This window comes from Oratosquilla oratoria, chromosome 34 (assembly GCF_046742065.1).
Source record: "Oratosquilla oratoria isolate Oo_2021 chromosome 34, ASM4674206v1, whole genome shotgun sequence".
NCBI lineage: Eukaryota > Metazoa > Arthropoda > Malacostraca > Stomatopoda > Squillidae > Oratosquilla > Oratosquilla oratoria.
Genome location: NC_134810.1, coordinates 27435695 through 27457711, shown reverse-complemented (window position 1 = coordinate 27457711; position 22017 = coordinate 27435695). Strand labels below are relative to the sequence as shown.

The 22017-nt window shown below is 44.2% G+C and overlaps 1 protein-coding gene across 1 annotated transcript in view; it reads right to left on the bottom strand.

Moving 5' to 3' along the window:
• LOC143018140 (oplophorus-luciferin 2-monooxygenase non-catalytic subunit-like) overlaps positions 1–21642 on the bottom strand; it is a 44132-nt gene extending 22490 nt beyond the window's left edge. The window contains exons 1-4 of the mRNA XM_076173276.1: positions 21625–21642; positions 20143–20242; positions 7828–7990; positions 3060–3240 (exon numbers count right to left, since the gene is read on the bottom strand). Coding sequence (XP_076029391.1) covers positions 3060–3240; positions 7828–7990; positions 20143–20222 — 424 coding nt within the window. The 5' untranslated portion in view covers positions 20223–20242; positions 21625–21642. The remainder of the gene's footprint in view (positions 1–3059; positions 3241–7827; positions 7991–20142; positions 20243–21624) is intronic.
• Between the last annotated feature and the right edge of the window lie 375 nt (positions 21643–22017).

Below are 22017 nucleotides of genomic sequence, written 5' to 3'. Positions count from 1 at the left end.
GCCAACCTCACCCACGTTACTCCTGCAAACTTTTCTATCTCGTATTTCCACCTTCTGTCTGGTCTCTCCCACGCTTCCCATCTCGCGACGTCCACTCAGTAACACACTTGCTCCATTTCTCTTCAGGCGTTTATGCTAAATTGCCCAATTCCATATCTCTTTTAACCACCTCCACAATATATTTCACTCTAGTCTGCTCTCTCATCCAACTTGCTCTCTTTCGGTCTCTCAGCGTTATTCCCACCAGTGATCTCCATTCTCCTATGGGCATTCCTTAGTTTTGTCTCCATTGCCTTTGTCAGTTTCCAAGGCTCACACCTATAGATTACTGCTGGCAGAATACATTGATTGTAAAGTTTACATTTCAAACATAAAGGTAGAGAGCCTCTCAGGATTTTATTATACTTACCAAACACTTTCCAACCAATTGTAATGTGCCTTTTTATTTCATTTTCATGATCTTTAATAATTTTCACCATCCGGCCTAAATAATCATATCCTTCAACTTCAAGATTTTCACCATTGATTATAATCTCTTTACTTTCACCTTACGTGTTGAATATTAATTTGGTTTTACTCTTATCCATTTTTAAACCTACTTTGAGTGTTTCCTTGTTCAGGTCACTCATCATATCTTGCAAATCTACTCTTTCTGAAATAAGAATAATGTCATCAGCAAATCTTAGATGCTTACAATATTCGCCATTAATCTTTAAACCTTTCTCTTCCCAACTCAACCCTCTGAAAATATCTTCCAAGCAGGCTGTAAATAATTTGGGGGAAATTGTATCGCTTTGCCGTACTTCTTTCTCAATCTTGAGTTTTTTGTATCTTTTAGTGGAATTAAAGCGGTACCTTTCGCATAAATCTTTTCAAGAACCCTTACGATCTGTTCGTTGGTACCCTGTTTGTGTAGCGAGTTTAGTATTGCTATTTGTTCTACCGAGTCAAAGGCATTCTCGTTATCTATAAAAACTAAACAGATATATTGTATATTGTCATTTTATCTATTACTTGGTTCATTGCCTGCAAATAGTCTAGAGTAGAATATCTGCTTCTAAAGCCTGGCTGTTCTCTCAGTTGATTTCCATCTAAAACTTGAATTAGACTATATGTAAAGATCTTGGAAAATGCTATATATATATTTGATGGGAAGCTAATCTGTCGATAGTTACTAAGCTCCTTCTGGTCTCCTTTTTTCGAAGCAAAATCACTATGGCATTGCACCATGATACGCTGAGCGATCTGAACAAGGAAACACTCAAAGTAGGTTTAAAAATGAATAAGAGTAAAACCAAAGTGATGTTCAACACGAAAGTTGAAAGTAAAGAGATTATAATCGATGGTGAAAATCTTGAAGAAGTTGAAGAGTATAATTATTTGGGTCGGATCGTGAAAGTGATCAAAGACCATGCTAATGAAATAAAAAGGCACATTACAATTGGTTGGAAAGTGTTTGGTAAGTATAATAAAATCCTGAGAGGCTCTCTACCTTAATGTTTGAAATGGGTGTGAGACTTAGAAACTGACAAAGGCGATGGAAACAAAGCTAAGGACTGCACAGAGGAGAATGGAGAGATCACTGATGGGAATAATGCTGAGAGACCGAAAGAAAGCAAGTTGGGTGAGAGAGCAGACTAGAGTGAAAGATAAGTGAAAGATGTTAAGGAGGTGGTGAAAGAGAGGAAGTTAAATTGTGCAGGAAAATTAGCGTGAACGCCTAAAGAGCGATGGAGCAAATGTATTACTGAATGGATGCTGCGAGATGGGAAGCGTGGAAAAGGGAGACCAGACAGAAGGTGGAGAAACGAGATAGAGAAATTTGCAGGAGTGACATGGGGGAGGTTGGCACGGTCATGTGAATCATGGAATGCTTTGAAAGAGGCTTTTGTTCAGCAGTGGACTCAGGATGACTGGTTTTACTTTATTTTATTCGGTTTGACCATCCTTTTACTCCCCACTTACGCGACTCAAATTCTTCCGTGCTATATTGAGACCACCCACAAGGTGCTGAAAGGGGAAAACAATGAAATGTGGTTTATATGTATATGAATGGGATACATGATTCAACTCGGCAGCCCTTTGTTTATGAAAGAAAGGGTTGTTGGCACTTGCATGTATGTCTCGACATTTGAAAAGCACCCTCAAACATAACCATATTCTTGTCTATTACTTCCCCCAAATAATTTATATCCAACAGGTAATGTGACCAATGCTGCACCAAGTCCAAGGACATTCTACGGATCACCTCTCTTGTTTTCCGGTTTCCAACGAAGAATCTTGCTGTATCATAGCATTAACTTTCTCATAGTCATAGACCCTACAGTCCACCCAGCAATTTCGTTCCTGAAGGATATTTGTGACATTTGTCCCAGGCGAGTTCAGTCAGCTATGTAGTGATTCTTGCGTAGAGGAGAGGTCACAGGTTTGGGATAGAAGATCCTTCAAGTCAAAAATCGAATTGCCTGTTCCGTGTCACTTTTTTTTCCAAGGATTCTAACAACCTCTGCTTTGACCTATCACATGAGTATATTTCTTTCCTTCAAAGCCCTCTGTGAGGGGCACCGTCCTAGCCTCCCAATAGGGGGGAGTGTGTGACGTTAAACCATATCATCATCATCATCATATTTCTTTCCCTGATGTACTTGAATTTGTAATTAAATACAATGCATATTCCAGTCTACGTAACCACACTGAAACATATGGTACTTGCAAAGTAGGTTTAGTCATTTCCTTCATCATGCTGTCTTCAGCTGAAATCAAGACATGGGTCTTTCTAAGCCAGCCAAAGCATGTTCATACCATACCATTTATTTTGTGTGCATTTGTGTGTTTATTATTACTATTACTTTGATTTGGGTGATTGATTCAGTTTAACATCGTGAGCTCCCCCCTCCCCCATCAGGAGGCTAGTACAGTGCCCAATACTTTGTAGCATGACTATGAACTTTGATCTTTGTCCAACTCGCTCACGGCAGAGTACGAACCGCCGTCACCTCGACCTCCAACGTAAGTTCTAGTACTGGAATGAAGAATTCTGGGATCAGTCAACGGCTTACTTAGAGGAAAATTGGTTGTGGCATTATCTGTGTACTGGAAAGTTGACAAATCATCCACAGACTCCATGAAGACATTTGCATCTACGCTATCGATATGGTTGTCGATCAGTAATACCTCCCTGAAGGTAAGGTCCTTGAAGATGGGACCCAGGGACTCCCCTGCGAGATTGCTATCTGTTATCTGGGAAAAAAAAAATATAGAGAACGGCACTTCGATCAATCTAGACATGGTACTATACCGGTACACACCATATAAAATATTACACACTATATGCATCATATACATCACACATTAAACATTGTATATCACATATTCTGTATTGTACATTGTATATCGTACAATGCATATATATATATATATATATATATATATGTATGTATATATGTATATATACATATCTATAGAGGAAGCAGTGAGAGGAAGATAGGCGGATTATTTTAGAGAGATGTTGAATGCGGAGGAGGATAGGGAGGGATTGGTGGCAGCAGTGGGAGGCGCTAAGAAAATGACGGTGATGGGAGAGGAGAATGGAGTAGAAATAAGAAAAGGTGAGGCACAAGTAGCTCTGAAAATTATGAATGCAGGTAAGGCTCCTGGGTTAGATGGGTGTCATGCGGAATGTCTAAAATTGGGAGGTACAGTAATAGTGAACTGGCTGGTGAAGTTGTTTAATGTGTGTCTAAGAGAGGGTAGTGCTAGAGAACTGGAGGAGTGCCTGTATATTTCCGCTTTAAGAGGGAAAAAGGGGGCAAATGTAAGTGTAGTAGATTCAGAGGGATCAGTTTCTTGAGTGTAGTTGGGAAGGTTTATGGGAGTGTTTTGGTTGAGAGGATTAGGAGAGGAACAGAGGTGATAAACATTGTTGGTTTAGGAAAGGTTGGGGTTGCGTAGATCAGATTATATCAGTAAGGTAGATACTCGTATATGAGAAAGATTTGGGAAAAGCTTATGATAGGGTAGACAGGGAGGCACTGTGGGAGGTTTTGCAGATGTATGGGATTGGGGGAAAACTGTTAAGGGCAGTCAAGAATGGGAAGCGGAAAGAGTGAGTGGTCTGAGATAAAGGTGGGACTGCATCAATGCTGTGTCATGTCACCATGGCTGTTCAATGTATACACGGGCGGGGTGATGCGGGAGGAAAAAGTACAACGGCGAGCTACAAAAATTATTCCAAATATAAAAAATAAATCATACAAAAATCGACTAAAACATGAATCTGTTTTCCTTAAATAAGCGTAGACTCAGAGGTGACTTGATACAGGTCTTTAAGATTCTAAAGGGAATTGACAACATTTTCACACTGAATGAGAATCCGACAAGAAACAATGGTCTCAAACTGTCCGGAAATAGATTTAATTTGGAAGTGGGTAGAAACAACTTCGCCAAGTGTGTAGTTAATGAATGGAATAAACTTCCTGCAGAGGCAGTGCAATGTAGTTCAGTTCGAAGCTTTAAGAATCATTTAGATAAACACCTAAGCAAGATGCTGTAATGACTATCATTTATTTTATATTATTTGTCTTGTATAATTTGTCCGTTTGTTTATTATTATTTGTTTGATTCTCATTTATTATTAGTTACGTCAATTCATTATTATTTACTATTTACTTGTTTATTATCTAAATATACCTATGCATTTATTTATTTTATTTATTATTTACATTATTATTTTTTTATTTATAAATTTGTTTGTTTATCATTATTATGATTTTTTTCGCATCCGACCTAGCTATGGACCAAAAGGTCTCCTGTCGGCATGCTCCACCTTTGTAATCCTTTGAGAAATGGGCAGGGGACTGGGGATTGTTAAAGAAAATGGAGAAAAGTGGGAGGTGAATCAGTTGTTGTTTGCTAACGATACTGCGCTTGTGGTAGGGTCAGAGGAGGGATTAAGGGAGTTAGTGACGGAGTTTGGGAAAGTGTGCAATACGAAGAAGTTTAAGGTAAATGTGTGTAAAAGCAAGGTGATGAGATGTACAAGGGTACAAGATGGAAGTAAGTCTAAAAGGAGAGAGGCTGTAGGAAGTGGATAACTTTAGGTATTTGGGGTCGCATGAAAGGGAGGAATGGAGGTGGGGATAAACTGTAGAGTGAGAGAAGCAAGTAAATGTTTTGGGGGACTAAAAAGTGTTATGAGAAATAGGCATCTGGGAATGGATGCAAAGAGGAGGTTGTATGAAGGGGTGATTGTTCCGACGGTATTGTATGGGGCAAAGACTTGGAATTTAAGAGAGGCAGAGGGGAAAAGTTTAAATGTGTCTGAGATGAAACGTCTGAAAAGTATGATAGGGGTTACTAAGTTGGATAGAGTGAGAAACGAGGGGGTGAGGAGGAGAGCGGGAGTGGAAAAGGAGATGGCAGATAGGGCTGATGAAAGAGTATTGGTATGGTTTGGACACATGAAAAGAATGAGTGATAAAAGATTAGTAAAGCAGGTGTGAAAGGCAGAGTTGGCGGGAGTGAACTTTAGGGGACGACCGAGAATGAGATGGATGGATGGGGTGAAGGGGGCGTTGAACAAAACGGGAATGTCTGTTGAGCAAGGAAGGGAGAAGGCAGGAGATAGGGATGATTGGAGAATGACTATGTATTCATGATATTGTTATGCAAGGAAGGAAGGGATGGGGGATGGGGAGTGCTTATGTGTGAATGATATTTTGACGCGGCCCAAAGGGATTTCTCCCTATCTTCTCTCTCTCTCTTTCTTTTTTTTTTTTTTCTGCACGAGGGAACGGATGGGGGGGGGGTCCCCGATTGGGTGAAGCGACTTGTTGTGGACGTGCTGTGTCTTGCTGCATTGCGTTTGACCTAGGGTAGTTGGCAGATACAGGGATGACCCGTCATCCATGAGGAGCCGAGATGATAGGAGTGGAAGAGGTGGTGGAGGGGAGTGAAATGGGTGGGAATAGGTACATACCTCTGATTTGGCTACCTCCCTTATAAGGGGGAAAAGGCTTTTGGTGTGTATATATATATATACATACATATATATATATGTATATATATATATATATGCGTTGTTAAAGTCAACAGCTGAGATAGCATTATTCTGTTTATAGAATATCTTTTCTATGTTACGCACTAATGTGCGGTCGTCTGGATGCAGATTTCCGAGTAGGATACTGAAGTCCATGGTGTTTTCCTCTAGACGTCTTTCGGCTCTAATTAGCCATCTTCAGGAGGTGTTGTCTGGTTGAATTGTTGACAGAGAATGACGCGGTTTGATCGTGTGGCGGTATATATCGGCGGAGAGCGGAGTGCCCAAACGTCCGCCCGCCAATCAGCGCGCGGGGTGCATCCTCTGTCTTCTCGTTGGTAACGACGTTTCAGGTTGCTGTTGTATATTAATAGCGGGTTTTTGATTGTAAATTAGCACCGCTTCTGTCATCTTTAGTCTTCTGGTGTCATTATTTCTTTCAATGATGGCGGTGGTGCCTTCCATATGGTGTCTCTTAAGTGTTAGTCCATGCTCGTACAAGTAGTGTCTTCTTATGGCGCCGTCCTGCAGATGTGCTGAAATTCTCTTAGACAGTGTTGTAGTGGTGACGCCAATGTACCGAGAATTTAGGCGACTGCAGTCACCACTCGAGCAAGTATGTTGGTACACGACGTTCACCTCCTGTATTTCACTTGTCTTAGGGAGGCAGCTATTCTTGACAACTAACTTGGATGTCCTTCTTGTTTTGTAGTAGATGACGAGGTCGATTTTTGAAGAAGGGTCGGTGGGTGTGACATTCTTATAAATTATATTTTTGATGGCTTTCTCGTCATCCTTGTAGGCTGAAGACATAGTAGCACTGTAAAAGAGTTTTATGTTTTGTGTAACTGTCTGTTGTTCTTGTTGGTGCATAAAGGTGTTCAGTCGATGCCGGATAACACTATCTATTTCTTGGATGGGGTAATTGTTGTTGCTGAGAAGCTGGGTTATTCTCTTGAGCTCTGCGTTGGTGGCGGTCCATGTTGAGCAGTGGGTGAGGGCTCTTTTGACGAAGGCGTTGATGACGCTGCGTCGATACCGCTCAGGACACTCGCTTGCACCGTTAAGGCAAAATCCGAGATTGGTGGATTTGGTATAAACTTCCGTAGAAAAGGAAGCGGCTTCACGACGGACCAAAATGTCGAGGAAAGGGAGCTTGCTGTGTTGTTCTATCTCGTGGGTGAAGTTGAGACAGGAATTTGTTACAACGAGAAGACAGAGGATGCACCCCGCGCGCTGATTGGCGGGCGGACGTTTGGGCACTCCGCTCTCCGCCGATATATACCGCCACACGATCAAACCGCGTCATTCTCTGTCAACAATTCAACCAGACAACACCTCCTGAAGATGGCTAATTAGAGCCGAAAGACGTCTAGAGGAAAACACCATGGACTTCAGTATCCTACTCGGAAATCTGCATCCAGACGACCGCACATTAGTGCGTAACATAGAAAAGATATTCTATAAACAGAATAATGCTATCTCAGCTGTTGACTTTAACAACGCATGCATTATTAACGGCCTACTTCCAAAATATATATATATATATATATATATATATATATATATATATATATATACTGTATATAGATAGACAGACATATCTTAATGTTTATTACGAATAATTGAAAAAGTAACTGTTTGCATAATGTTCATTACCCCGAACTGATGAAATCGAGAGTATGATAAATACACGTGTTTTTCTCAATTTGCTGTGGACATTCAAGCATCTCAAACGCAACAGTGTCAAAGAAGGTGTGACGAAAAGGAGAGGAGGAAGTGAACCTTACCTCCAGACGTGTAATCCTTTTGAAGGGAAACATGGTCCTTGAGAAGGCGTCTTTGAGCTCCGCCATGCTGTTCAGGTTGATGCACTCGAGGAAGATCCCCAGTAGAGAGTCCGTGTAGCAGACACAGGGGGCAAAGTCAGTCACATCAGGACACCCGAAGACTCTGCAAAGATGGTAAGGAGCCTACACCACACTGAAGGTTTCATTGATATAAAATACTCATATATAGGAATAGGAGAAGTAAGTTTAGATATGCCACTGTTACAATAACAAAAGGTTTTAGTATATGGGATACAGGAACACACACCCTAGACACATTGACCTTGTAGTGGTCACTATTTTTGGCATCTTATTTGCCTCTTGTTGGGCATATCATTCAATTAAGACAGACATTTCACCTTCACTCAAGGGAACATTTCACCCCACTCAAGAGGATATTTTACCCTACTCGAACGGATATTTCACCCTACTCAAGCGGACATTTCATTCCGCTCTGACGGACATTTCACTCGCACAGTAGGAGTAAAACGTACTTATGGTCTGGTCTCCACAAAGAAACCTGGCACTAACAACAATCCTATACTGATACGTAGATGTGATGCGTTGACAGATTGTCAAAACCAAAAGCAATAATGCAGAAACAGGTGAAACCAGATGGCTATAACTCCTGGCTCCTTAAAGAATTACTACAGCTGATGAAATAAGGAAGTGTTATTACAAAGATGACACAAAACTCAAGTAATACACTTGTGAACCACAAATATGTCTTCCGCTTGTCAATTGGACAAACAAATCTGTATTCTTCAGACATCACACTGGGTAATTATTTCGGCCAAGTCATCTATGAGTAGACCACTGGGAATGCAAGCGTTCGAGGCATTTTCAAATTAATGTGTCCAGTATGAACAACAGAAGGCCAAGCCAAACTCCCTGCGACACACTGTACACTACATCAAACGCACAGCACAGCCATCATATACAGAATCATTGCAAATGATCCAATGCAGAATGTCTTACAGGGTGTGATGCATCGCCTTGTGAGGTTTAGAAATAAACGTAGAACAATCAATTGGGTTATCCTTTGGACCGACGATGATCGACTACCAACTGCATTTGATTAGTCAGTGCGATAAATTGTTATATGTGTCGACTTCTTTACAGTAAAGAAACTAGAATTTGTCAATTAATTATCTCCAGATGGGTGCTAAGATGGGGAACAAATTATTTATTGATCACCTTTGACAGCATCAGAGATATATGGGACAGTAAGGTGTCACTATGGAAGAAAAAGGACACTCCAAAATCAGTGTGACGTCAGTCTTCAAATGGAGTTGTAGAGATGGCAAAAGAGATTACAGGCAAGGAGCAGAATGGAGGGGATGAATAAAAGTGATCACCATTGTTTTCTGTATCGTGATAATTTTGCAACCATAGACAAAAGCTTTTTGACTAGGTTCGTATGGATGTCACTTAAAGTCCCTAAGTAGTCAATGCACAGTGGCGTGCAGAGAAGGGGGGGGGGAGGGTGAAGGGGCAGTGATCCCGGGTGGGGTGGGTGTGGGGGCATTTTCTTTTTTATTTATTTATTATTATTTTTTTTTCAGTGAAGTATCACTCCCATGGTAGTGTTTGTGTAAGACACACCTTGTGGAGAGGAGGTGGAATAATGTAGCTATTCAGGGGGAATAGGGCGCAGTAAAAAAGAGAGGCTGCAGCTGGTAGAGCGGCGGCGGACGCTCTAGTAGTTGACGGAGCTCATAGGGGCTTTGGAGGCGGCAGAGGCGGCTCACAAGACCTTCAGGGGGAACCGGTGGTCCCCGTCTGAGGAAAGAGGTGGCGGGGCAATCGCTCAGGTAGTGGAGGAGGCCGACATTTTGTGCACGGCAGTGGTTGCACCGGCGGTCTTCCATGGTGCTCTGGGGATTAAGTTACCAGAAGCAACGGTCCTCGAGACGCAGCCTGAAGAGCAGTTTTTCTATCTTTCTGGGAGTAGAGCAGGTGAAGACTAGAGCTTCATATGCTGTCACCTTTTTGTACCACCCTGCTCGTTGGGAAATCTGCGTCTCCAGACTGTATTGGAGGCGCCACTGCGTGCGTGCTAATGCCTTAGTTCTAAGTTGGAGCTGGCTCTTGCTGAGAGGGACCTGGACATCGACACTGGCGCGCTTGCGGGCTGCGGCAGCTGCTGCGTCTGCAAGGTCGTTTCCATGCACACCGACGTGACTTGGCACCCAGTTGATGATGACATTCCGTCCAGCACGGTGTAATTCGTGCAGGAGCGTAATGACATTGGTGAGGAGGTGGACATTATCTTCGGGCTCTGCCTGTTGCAAGCAGCTTATCAGGTTCAGAGAGTCGGTGTGGATAACCACGGAATTGGAATGGGATACAAGGGCATGTTCTAGGGCCCCCTGCATCGCAACGGCCTCGGCTTAAAGAGAGGACGCGGAGTCGCTGACTTTCCTGCCGAAGATGTATCCATCAGTGACGAAGGCAGCTCCGGCCGTGTGTGGGCTGTTTGGTTCTACAGAACCATCTGTAAAATACATGGTATGACCAGGTCGCGTCAGTGCCCGGATGCCGTTGTTTGCAGAGACGCGCGCTCTGTCTGGGTGGCATGCGCCCTTTTTCCCCGGGAGTGACGTAAATTTAAAGGTCACGGGAGCCGGTGCCCACGGCGGCGGGCATTTGAAGTCCGGGTGGGATTTTGGTATGCCCTTCTCGAGGAGAGGTTGCCGCAGTTGGAAGGAATCCAGGAGCTTGGCCGCGTGTGAGAGCCAAGTGTTGGGGCGTTGCAGTGTGTCTGCACGTGCAAGTGAGGTGAAGATGGCCCGACTTAGACCTGTCTCGTCGCGGGGGTGGAGTGCGCGGGCAACAAAGTCCGCCCCGAGCATTCTGATCCTGAGTTGGAGAGGAGGAAGCGAGGCTTCCCGCTGGAGGTTGAGAATTTTATACCACCGTTGTGCTCCCAGGATGACTCTAGCCGCTTCATTCTGGCATGTCTCAAGCCTCTGGAGTTTATCCGCGTCCACAGTAAGGAGAGCCGGGGCTGCGTAGTCGGCGATAGAACGCACCGCTTGTACGTAGTACGTGCGTAGGACTTGATGTGTGGCACCAAGTGCTCTTCCGCACATGGCCCTCATCACTGTGGTTCTGGCCGTCATTCTCTCTCTGAGGTAGGATATTTCCCTGTTGAAGGTGAGGCCCTTGTCGAGGCATACGCCCAGGTACTAGAATTGTGTGACCCCGTCCATTGCGAATCCTTGAGTAACGAGGGGTTCCTCCCCCCCCCCTCCCCATCCCCAGGACCGAATGTCATGGCTTTGGATTTCCGAGGGGATATTTTGATCCTGACGCATCCCGCTGCGACGGCGTCGAGGCAGCGCTGTGCCCTGTCGTGGCATCGTTGCTTCCCAGCAATGATGGGAGCCAGATCATCGGCGTAGGAGATGATTTTGCACCCGTGGGGGAGGGGGAGCTCCAATATATTGGAGATCAACACGTTGAAGAGAGTCGGGCTGAGGACCCCTCCCTGTGGTGTAACATTCTCTAGCATCGTGGGCTCCGACAAGTGGCCTTGAAAACGCACGCACGCAGATCTGCGTGATAGGTAGTCGCTTATCCAGATGAGAAGTCTTCCTCTCACACCTTTGCATGCGAGAGCGTCTTGGATAGCCAGAGGACTGGCTAGCTCAAAGGCCTTTTCCAGATCGAGAAAAATGGCGATGGAGGACTCGCTCCTCACTGCTGCGAGAAGGGTGGCAATGCTGTGGGCCGTACCAGTGCCCTTGCGATAAGCATAGATATGCTCATGCAACGGACCTAGTTTCCATAACAATCTGTTAAGTACCATTCTTTCTGTTCTTTTCCCCATGCAACTGACCAGGCTGATGGGGCGGTAGGCACCGGTTTCCTTGGGTTTGGGGATCGGCACTATTGTGGCCGTCTTCCAGGCTGTGGGCAGTCTCCCGGTTCTCCAGGACGCATTGATCACGCGGAGAAAGGCCTCATCTCCTACAGGTCCGAGGTGTGCCAGCATGGAGTAGGTGACTCCGCCCTCGCCGGGAGCAGTGTCCTTGTCAGTGGAATCGTATCGCTCGCGGCACCATGGAGGGCGGTTGAGAGGTCCGCCTCCTAGCTGTCGACGTCCCTAGCTGAAGGGTTGTACTCAGTTGCCCAGGACGCCAGGCCGTTGGAGAAGAGAGGCCAGTTGGCCTTGGATGTGTTCCACCGCGGAATGTGTGGCACCACCGGTGGCGGAGCCACATCTCGTATGTACGTGCATACGACAAAGTGGTCACTGGTGACAACGGGGTGGATCTCCCATCTTGCGCGGGAGGAGAGAGTGGCAGTCACAAGGGTTAGGTCAAGCCTGCCTCCCCGTACATGGGTCGGGGAGCCGTCGTTCAGCAAGGCGATGTGGGAGGAGGAGGTCAGTGTAAGGTGTAGGTGATTCCCTGCAGCATTGAGGCCCTGTGTGGATGACAGAGATGGGTGGTGAGCGTTAAACCCCGTCCGAGGATGAGGAGTCTGTCCCCAGCAAGGGTCCTCACTTTTCCAAGGTACAGGACCGCGTGACGGCCCCTGTACAAGTTGCAGATGGTGAAGGTCTCATGGCCTCATTGTACGAGAACCACATGAGCCTCCACGCCATCGCCACAATATCTGGGGTTGGTGTCTTCGTTGCAGGGTAGGCTGTCCTTGACGAGGGCCATGCAGCCTCTCGTGGTGTCGCTGCGTGGTAAGGAGAAGGTGCGATATCCTGGGAATCGTACCTTCTCCCTTAGTAGTGTTTCCTGTAGAAGAATTATGTCGAAATCGTATTACTGAGCGATAGCCAGGAGATATGATCTCTTGCGGAGGAACCCGTTGATGTTCCACTGAAGGACGCTCAGTTCAGTGTTTTTGAAGAGAGGCATTATCAGTAATCTCTCTGTCCATGTATGAGTCACTTCCGTTGCCCCGGTTGGCACCGGAAGTGGATGGTGCTGAGGAGATGCAGCTGTCATCATCGGTCTTGACGCGGAGGGGGGGGGGAGTTCATCTGGATCAGTGGAGGGGATTTCGGCGGATGAGGCAGTGGCAGGGCTATCTGAGCGGACCGAGTTGGGGGGAGGGGGTGGTTGCGGGCAGGGCTGGGCTGGGTAGTGGGGGGAGGGGGTGTTGTCGCGCTGGCGGTTTTGTCTTGATTGTGCTTTGTGACGGTGGGTAGAGGGCGGCGGGCGTATGTGTGCGCAGCTCCCGTCGGCGGCGGATTATTTCCATGGTCTTCTTGATCATGGTATCGGTTCCCTTGGTGTCAAGGGCTTTGTGGCCGAGGGCGGCCTGAATCCCCTCGATAACTGTGGAGAGAATTTCCTTGAAGTCACTCTCTTCCAAGATAATGGCAGTGGGCGAAAGGGTCGGCACAACGGAGGGTGTAGGGTGCGCTACAGCGGTTGTGGGTGTGAGAGCGGGCATGGTTGCGGGAGTTGTTGTGGCGGTTGTGTTTCTGGGATAACGAGTGTAGCGGCATCGTTGAGAATCGAGGAAGCAGAGGTTGTGCGTGATCGGCGGTATACGTCCGTTTTATCGAGGTTCACGGCCGAACGTCGTGCTGCGGTCACTTGCTGTCTGTGGGATGGGGGAGCCGTGGTCAGAGTGGGGTTGACAATGGGAGGGCGGGGTGCGGGTAGGCCGGGGAAGGTCTCTTTGCTATCAATGTTTGGCGCAGAAGTAGGGCATGGTTTGACTTGAGGCGGGGGGGGAGTTGTGCTTCTTGCTCCCCCATACGAAGGTTTCTAGTGGCGCCGGGACGAAATCTACCCGTTCCGCAGCCCTCTGATAGCACTGCGCGGCCTCAGTCTTCCTCACCGTGCACCGAGTATTCCATGCATGGTGTTTCTTGGTGCAGTTGGGACATCTGGCTTGGAGGTCAGTGGCCCCGTTTTTTAATTTTGCGAGGCACGTGTCTGTCAAGTGAGGGCGGCTGCATAAGCCGCATCGGGGAAGACGTGCTCGACATTGGTTCTGGTGATGCCCATATTTTTGGCACCTGAAGCACCTGAGGGGCTCGGGAACGTACGTACCCCCGTGAAATTTCCCCCATCCTCCTAATTCTAACGTGCTGATGGGGTCTCCCTTGACGTCAATGATCACGTGGTGGGTTATTCGTTTGAATCGGTCGAGTAGCCATTTGGCGCTGGTGATCCTGGGCTGACTCGTGAGTAGCCCCAATTTGGCATCGAAATTGCAGACCACCATCCTGGTCACTCGATCCTCCGGTAGGAGCTTCGTGATATTTAACCTGTGTCCTCGGATCTCCTTGACCTCGTCGAGGGTGTTGACTACATTTTGGTGGCGGGGGGTAAGGAGGACCGTGCCATCCCGTAGTAATCTGAAGGAGACTAGCTTTCCTTGTAAGGGGTTAGTCTCGCGGGATCGGACGACGTCGAAGGGCATGTTGTGAGTGGGATCCGGTGCCCTCTCCTCATCGTCAGAGTCGTCGGGTCGGTGTTTCTTTCTGCTCGGAGACAGGGAGGCTGCCATGGCCTTTGCCCCTGTGGGGGTGGGTTTGACACAGTCTAGCGATGCCCTATGAGTTCAACCTATGCCGGTGCGCTAGGGTACGCGAAAAGTGACCGGGAATGTGCCTCCACGAATGATGTTCCAACAATAAAAAAAAAAAAAAAAAAAAAAAAAACACAGGGGCTATGTTGTAGTGCAAGCGCGTCATGCGAGGACATAGAAGTTGGCAGAGCGAGATCCCAAGGGGAGACGGGAAGGCGCTCGGTACCGGAGTGTAGAACCCGTGTCCTGCTCGTGCGAAAATGAGCGGGAGACAGGGGGGCATCCAGGAGGTAGCATTTGGTGGGAATAACTTAATAAATTAGGTTGGTTTATATTCAAATTGAATAAAGTGTTTATTTTGTTTCATCTGTGTTTATATATTCAAAATATCTTCCCTTCTCATATCTCCCAGTAGTAGGCCTAATACTGAATTCTTTGTAGCATACAGTCAAGGAGTTTCCCTGGCATTACCAGACCTCTGCACGCCGCTGTCAGTACCCTAAAGTCAGGTCCACACTGTACCTCAAGCAGCTCTGCATGTAGCAGGTGGTGGTGTTGAATGCTAAACTAAGTGTTCACAGTGATGTCTAAACTGAGTGGGCATGAGGAAAGAATGCCAGTCTCACAAATGCAATGGGACCTTTTGCAGTCAGGCTCGTAGATTCCTTTTAACGCTAGAATTTTCAATTGTCTCGGATTTCACGAGGCAAAGGGGTGACTTAGCTAATTTGGAAACCGATATTTAAAAAAAGATACGCCATAAATTGCTGCATAAATGTATTTAAAATTAAAAACATGACTCTTAATGTTATAATTTGTACTTACTGGTGTGTGATAAGGCTTTGTTAATTTAATTATGAGGTAAAACTAAAAATAGGTAATTATTTTTACTGAAGTAACTATGAGCAGTAAAAATAAAAGGAAGTTGATTTCGGTTTTGTGCATTTTATCTGAGAGTGTTGAAAAATAATGGATATCACTGTCACGTCCTGTATATGAAGATAATCAGTGAGATAAGAAATAACAACAGTGGTGGCGGACGTACGAAGTTAACGATATTTTTGTAAAGAATAGCCTCTTAGATCTGCTGGGAGCTATTTTCAAACAAATATGACTAATTTTACGTGTGCCGTGGCAAACTGCACGTCAGATTCAAGAAAAAAATAAGAGAAAGACAAAGTTTATCGTACCGAAAAAATTAAGTCTTCGATGCAAAATTATATCTTCGATACATTACATGGATTTGCCTATTGCTTGGTGCTTTCAAATGAAAGTATATATCAGTATACGTCCATTGAAGTCGGTAGAAAATGACAAATTGCTTGGCTTGATACAATTATAGGCTGTTTTACGAATATCATCTGTGATTATAAACAGAGGCTCAAACAATGTTATATGCCGTTTGCAATCATGAAATTAATTTACTTAAATTTCAGACACAATAATGTACAACGATACACCTCTATAAGCTTATAAAACTTGCCCAAAAAAGTATTTATTTTCCGGCAAGAATTACAAAATCTGGCGGTGTCTGGTATCAATTTGCTCACTGCGAAAGGTCCCATTATTATCTACATAGCTCCTATAATTCTGAATATTTTGAACACAATAAATAAATATCGTAAATTTATAGTAACGTCAGTAGCGTTTTTATCTTTCGGTGGCTGCGGTGGAAAATAGCACAAACGCACATGACCTATCCTAAAAGCTCTTGCAAAAGTGTTGCCAACGCTGGGAGCAGGGAAAGCATGATTTTTTTTATTCATTTATTTATAATCTATTTATTTATTCATTTGTCTCCAGGTGTCTACAATATTTCGTACTGGTATATTTTCTTTAAGAAAAAATCGGTGGCTGCGGTGGAAAATAACAAACGCACATGACCTATCCTAAAAGCTCTTGCAAAAGTGTTGCCAACGCTGGGAGCAGGGAAAGCATGATTTTTTTTTTTTTTTTTTTTATTCATTTATTTATATATATTTTTTTTTTTTTTTTTTTTTTTTTTTTGTCTCCAGGTGTCTACAATCTTTCGTACTGGTATATTTTCTTTAAGAAAAAATCGGTTAATTAAAAAAAGTTTGCCAGTATCACAGATGCAATTCTTATGTATACCATTGGATAGCTGCTCTCATTCTGAATACTTTGAACCCCACAAATAAGTACAGTCAAACCTCGGTTCTCGAACGTCTCTGAACTCGAACAAATCGGTTTTCGAACGAAAAATTCGAGCTGGAAATACCTCTGTTTTCGAACAAAATTTCGGTTCTCGAACGACGCTGACACGTGGCCGCTGACGAAACGTAAACAGTTCTCTGTTGACCGCTGAGCTGAATAATTGCGCTGTACTTTCGTTATCAATTTTATTGTATTCAGCATTTATTTTTCCTACACTAGCCCTCAGCCATGGCTCCAAAGCAAAAAGTGATACTGGTCACGGAAAAAGAAAAATTGTGAGAAAAACAATCGAAGCGAAGAAAGAAATTATCGCAAAACACGAAAATGGGGTTCGTGTATCTGATCTTACTGTGCAGTACGGTATGGCAAAGTCTACAATTTGCACTATTCTCAAGAATAAAGAAATTATAAAATCGGCTGATGTTGCAAAAGGAGTGACCATCATTAGTAAACAAAGACCGCAAATACTTGAAAGACAGACTCACTCATCTGCTGTGCGGTAACGGAAGTGGTGATTTCAAAGTCAAACCACTGCTAGTGTATCATTCTGATAATCCAAAAGTTTTCAAAAGAAATAATGTTATGAAAAGTAAATTGCCTATAATGTGGCGAGCTAATACGAAGGCTTGGGTGACAAGACAATTTTTTACAGAATGGATTCACAAGGTTTTTGCCCCAAGTGTTAGAAAATACTTGCAAGAAAAAAAAAATGCCACTAGAATGCCTTCTCGTGTTGAATAATGCTCCTGCTCACCCTCCAGGTTTGAAGGATGACTTAGTTGGTGAGTCTGATTTTATTAAGGTCAAATTCCTGCCATCTAACACAACGCTTCTAACCCAACCTATGGATCAACAGGTCATAGCTAACTTTAAGAAACATTATGCTAAAGCCACGTTTCGTCAATTTTTCCAAGTTACTAATGACACTCAGTTAACCTTGAGAGAATTTTGGAAATACCATTTCAATATCCTGAGTTGTGTTAATCTTATTGATAATGCATGGAACCAAATGAGTGCTAGAACCATGAATTCAGGCTGTGTACCAGAGAGAGACTGAGGGGTTTGAAACTGCTGGATCTGCTGCTGCTGTCGAGGACAATGCTATTGTTGAAGAGATTGTTTCTATGGGAAAAAATATGGGCTTGGAGGTCGACAGTGAAGATATTGAAGAGCTAGTGGAAGACCACAATAATGAGCTTACCACTGAAGAGCTTGCACACCTTCAAAATGAACAGCAAAAGAAATTGGCTGAGTAACAGTCTTCTGAGGAGGAGGAAAGAATTGAAGATATACCAAGTTCTTTAATAAAAAAAAAAAATTGTGCTAAATGTGATGATGTTCAAAATTTCGTAGAAAAATACCACCCAGACACCGTGGTAGCACATGGAGCAGTAAATCTTTTCAATGACAATGTCATATCACATTTTAAAAAAAATTAAAGCGCAGGCTAAAACAACAAACATTGGAAAGGTTTCCAGTGAAAGAAAAACGGAAAGAAACCAAAGAGAAATATTTACCTTAGCCAAAGAGAAGAGAAGAAACACCCGAACAAGAATCACCAGAAGTATTTATGGAAAGGGATTCCCTTTCCGAGCAATAATTCGCCCCTTTCCCTCCCTCATCTCCATCCACCTATGCGTTCACATCGCAGCCAAAAGGGTACAATACATACATTACATAATAACTGTACAGTGTTGCTTTGTCATTTAATTTACTTCTGTTATGTTTTTCGTTTGATTTGCACTTTTATGTTTTATTTATTATATGATATATAAAGTGTAATTAGGTAAATAAGCATTCATGTGGTACTTGGGAGCGAATTAATCTCTTTTAAATTATTTGTAATGGAAAATATAATTCGGTTTTCGAACAATTCGGTTTTAGAACATATTTTTAGAACGAATTATCTTCGAAAACCGACGTTTCACTGTGATGCAAATTAATAGTAACGTCAGTTGCGACTTTTAAAGAAATTGTTTTTTGGCGGGAGCCGCGGTGAGGAATAGCACAACCTAAAAAGATATTTCTAATATCACGGTTCAGAATAATTTTTTCCTCGTATCATCAAGGCTCGCATTTGTGTTCTTTGTTCTTGATGTTCCATATGCAGGGATGCTGCTTCAATAACTATGTAATATTGAGTGTGGCTTCTCGTGCAATCAATGGGGCCAACAGAAGTAGCCATGACGGAGAATGTAACGCATATGTCTCCCCTCGACAAAGGCTGAGGTGGCACTGGTGACACCTGCATGCCCATCAAATCGAATCGGTTCAAAACAGCTCAGCAGTGTGCTGGCGGTGTTGGAAACTTCGATTTTCAACAGCCCCACCAACACCGCCATGGTCATGGGGCACAGTATGGACGGGGCCAAAGGAGGAAAACCAAGACGGAAATCATTCTAGATGGAAAATTTCTAGGAGTGTGTACGATATGTACTCCTGTGTTGTGGCTTATGGAAAATCACAGGCAAGCAAAGAGGAGATTGTATGAATGGGTGATTGTGCCAACGGCATTGTATGGGGGAGAGACTTCGGATTTAAGACAGGCAAAGAGGAAAAGTTTAAATGTTTTTGAGATGAAGTGTCTGAGAAGTATGATAGGTGTTACTAGGTTAAACAAAGTGAGAGAAATGAGGAGGTGAGGAGGAGAGCAGGAGTGGAAAAGGAGATGGTAGGTAGGGCCGATGAAAGAGTATTGTGATGGTTTGGACGTATGGAAAGAACGAGTGATGAAAGATTAGTAAAAGATGTGTGGAAGGCAAAGGTGAAGGTTGTGAACTTGAGGGGGTGACCAAAGATGAGGTGGATGGATGGGATGAAGGGGGCAGTGGGAAAGAGGGGAATGTCTGTTGAGCAGGGAAGGGAGAAGGCAGGAGATAGGGATAAGTGGAGAGTGACTGTGTAAAGATGATACTATTATGCATGGGAGGGGCGGGGGATGGGGTGGGTGCTTACCTGTAAATGATATTTTGACGATGCCCGAGGGGATTTCTCCCCGTCTTCTCTTTTTCTGCATGAGGGGACGGAGAAGGGGGGGGTCGCCGATTAAATGAAGCGGCCTTGCTGTGGATGTGTTGTATCTTGCTACAGTGCTCCTAACCCAGGGAAGAGGGTGGGATACAGAAGCTAAGATGAGAGGGAGGAAAAGGTGGTGGAATGGGTAGGAGTGGAATGGGTGAAAGTAGGTACGTGTCTTTGACTTGGCTACCTACCTTATAAGGGAGGAGAGGCTCTTGGTAGATAGATAAATAGACAGACAATGACACTGTTCACAACTTGTGGCCAATGGATCCGTGGGGCCACGACGATTATATAATTCTATTTATTGAACGATTGTTTTCAATTTTGAAGTGATCTCCAGGAGGCTGAACAACAACGACAATGCATAAGTGTGTGTGGGACATAAAAGAAAATGGTCGAAAAACGTCGGACTAGAGGGATTCGTCTTGTAACTTGCTAACAACTTCTTCCACGCGGCTCTTTATGTGATCTCAGTTGGATTATTCCTACTGGTATCCCCTCCTTTCTCGCCACCTTGTTACTTTCACGAATAATACTCGAATAGACAAAGAAATTCTGGTTTCCTCTTACCTCGACACCGGTGAGGCGTTACAGACACCAACGGCGGCTGCCGTGGCCACGAGGACCAGTATTGCAGAAGCTTTCATCATTCTTCGTTTCACAGATCTTTCTGAAATGACATAAACTTGATTAGATGCGCATATTTTTCATCAACTTTCATACAGTCACTAATTATTTATCCTCTGTATTGACTCGGACAAGAGATCGATATTATATAGCTTTGATGTGGATGTGCTGTGTCTTGCGACATTGCTTCTGACCCAGGGCAATGGACAAAATGCAGGGATGACCCGTCATCCAGGAGGTGCCAAGATAAGAGGGAGGGAAGAGGGTAGAGGGGAATGGAGTATGTAGGGGATGGAATGGGTGGGAGTGGTTTCTATGTCTTTTTCTTTTGGCTACCTCCCGTGTAAGGGGGAAAAAGACTTTGGTATATGTGTATGATTGTAAAATATAAAACAAGTGAAATCGGAAAGCAATGGAAAAAATGCTTAGTATATAAAAAACTGAAGTTATGAGCAATGGTTAATTAGATTTAGTGCAAGTTTTGTATGTAAACGACATCATATATGAAGTTTGAAAAAAATATTGTATCACGCCGTTGTATCACGCCGGTGGCCAAAATGTGTAAGAAGTTCCGCATGAGTCTAATACAAACTCCGTTCACATACTCTGCGTGGTCACAAAAGACCATATTTCTAAACAATTGTAAGGCAATGGCATCATTTTCAAGAGAATCCATCGTACCATCACCAAAGACAACATCAGCATTATCTACGATAACTATTTGTACAACAGTTTGAATTAAGGTGCAAATCAGATACTCATTACTGGTCCCAGTTTCAACCAGCATGAAAGGTCTGCAAAATTTCACTGAATTCCTAGTTATATTGGGACTCCAGGGAACACTATTGGGGATGGCAGCGACGAGGTTCAGCAGAATCACTGCCCTTGGCATCCACGATGACACATATTAAGGACATCACCATCAATAAGGCCAGATGGATGACCAGGTCCGACCACAACAGTAATCTTCATACTTCGGAATCAGCGCTGTGATACTACCTAGATACGAGGTAGGATACTAGGTACGATACTAGGTAGGTAGGATACTAGGTACGAGGTAGTCCACCTGCCTCCTGGTAGAAGGGCGCAATCTATCGTCCACAGGATCCGCCTTGAAAAGACAATCACAAGTGTTGCAATTTGCAAACTTTGTGGGGCCGCGGTGCAACAGCTTGTTGGAGTGCAGACACTGCCACTCTTTGCGATCACAACCCGCCACTCACCGCGGCATAGGTGGCGCATTACTTCACCATTTCCCCTTCCGAGGCAACCCTCAGCTTCTTAGGGGCACACCCTCACTCTAGCGCCGCCTGAGGTTGAGGGGTGCTCTCCCTTCCTGACCTCCTCTAGGTACCGCCCATACTGACAGTGGCATCACGCGGACACCACCATCTCCTGTTTTATGCGTGAACTGTTCCGGATCACCTGTCCGGGCGGATGACAGACCTGCAAACATTAAAAAAAAAAAAAAAAAAAAAAAAAAAAAAAAAAAAAAAAAAAAAAAAAAAAAAAAAAAAAAAAAAAAAAAAAAAAAACTCAAGTCTGAAAGCCAAGATACTAAGAGTTTTCCTCAGCTGAATAACGTCGTCTAACGGTAGTCGAATGTAGACGCCAACAGATTGGTCACGTTCGTAGAAGCACGCCTTAGCAAGTCCAATGTAAACGCCAAACAAATAGTAACGTCAGGTTTCAAGTATCGAATGTCTGTATATACCCCTTAGCTAAATAAAATCGCCTGATGGCAACCAAAGTAAATACAATATCGAATGTACTGGAGACGTTAACTGTCACAATAACACCTTTGTTGATAATATAAGA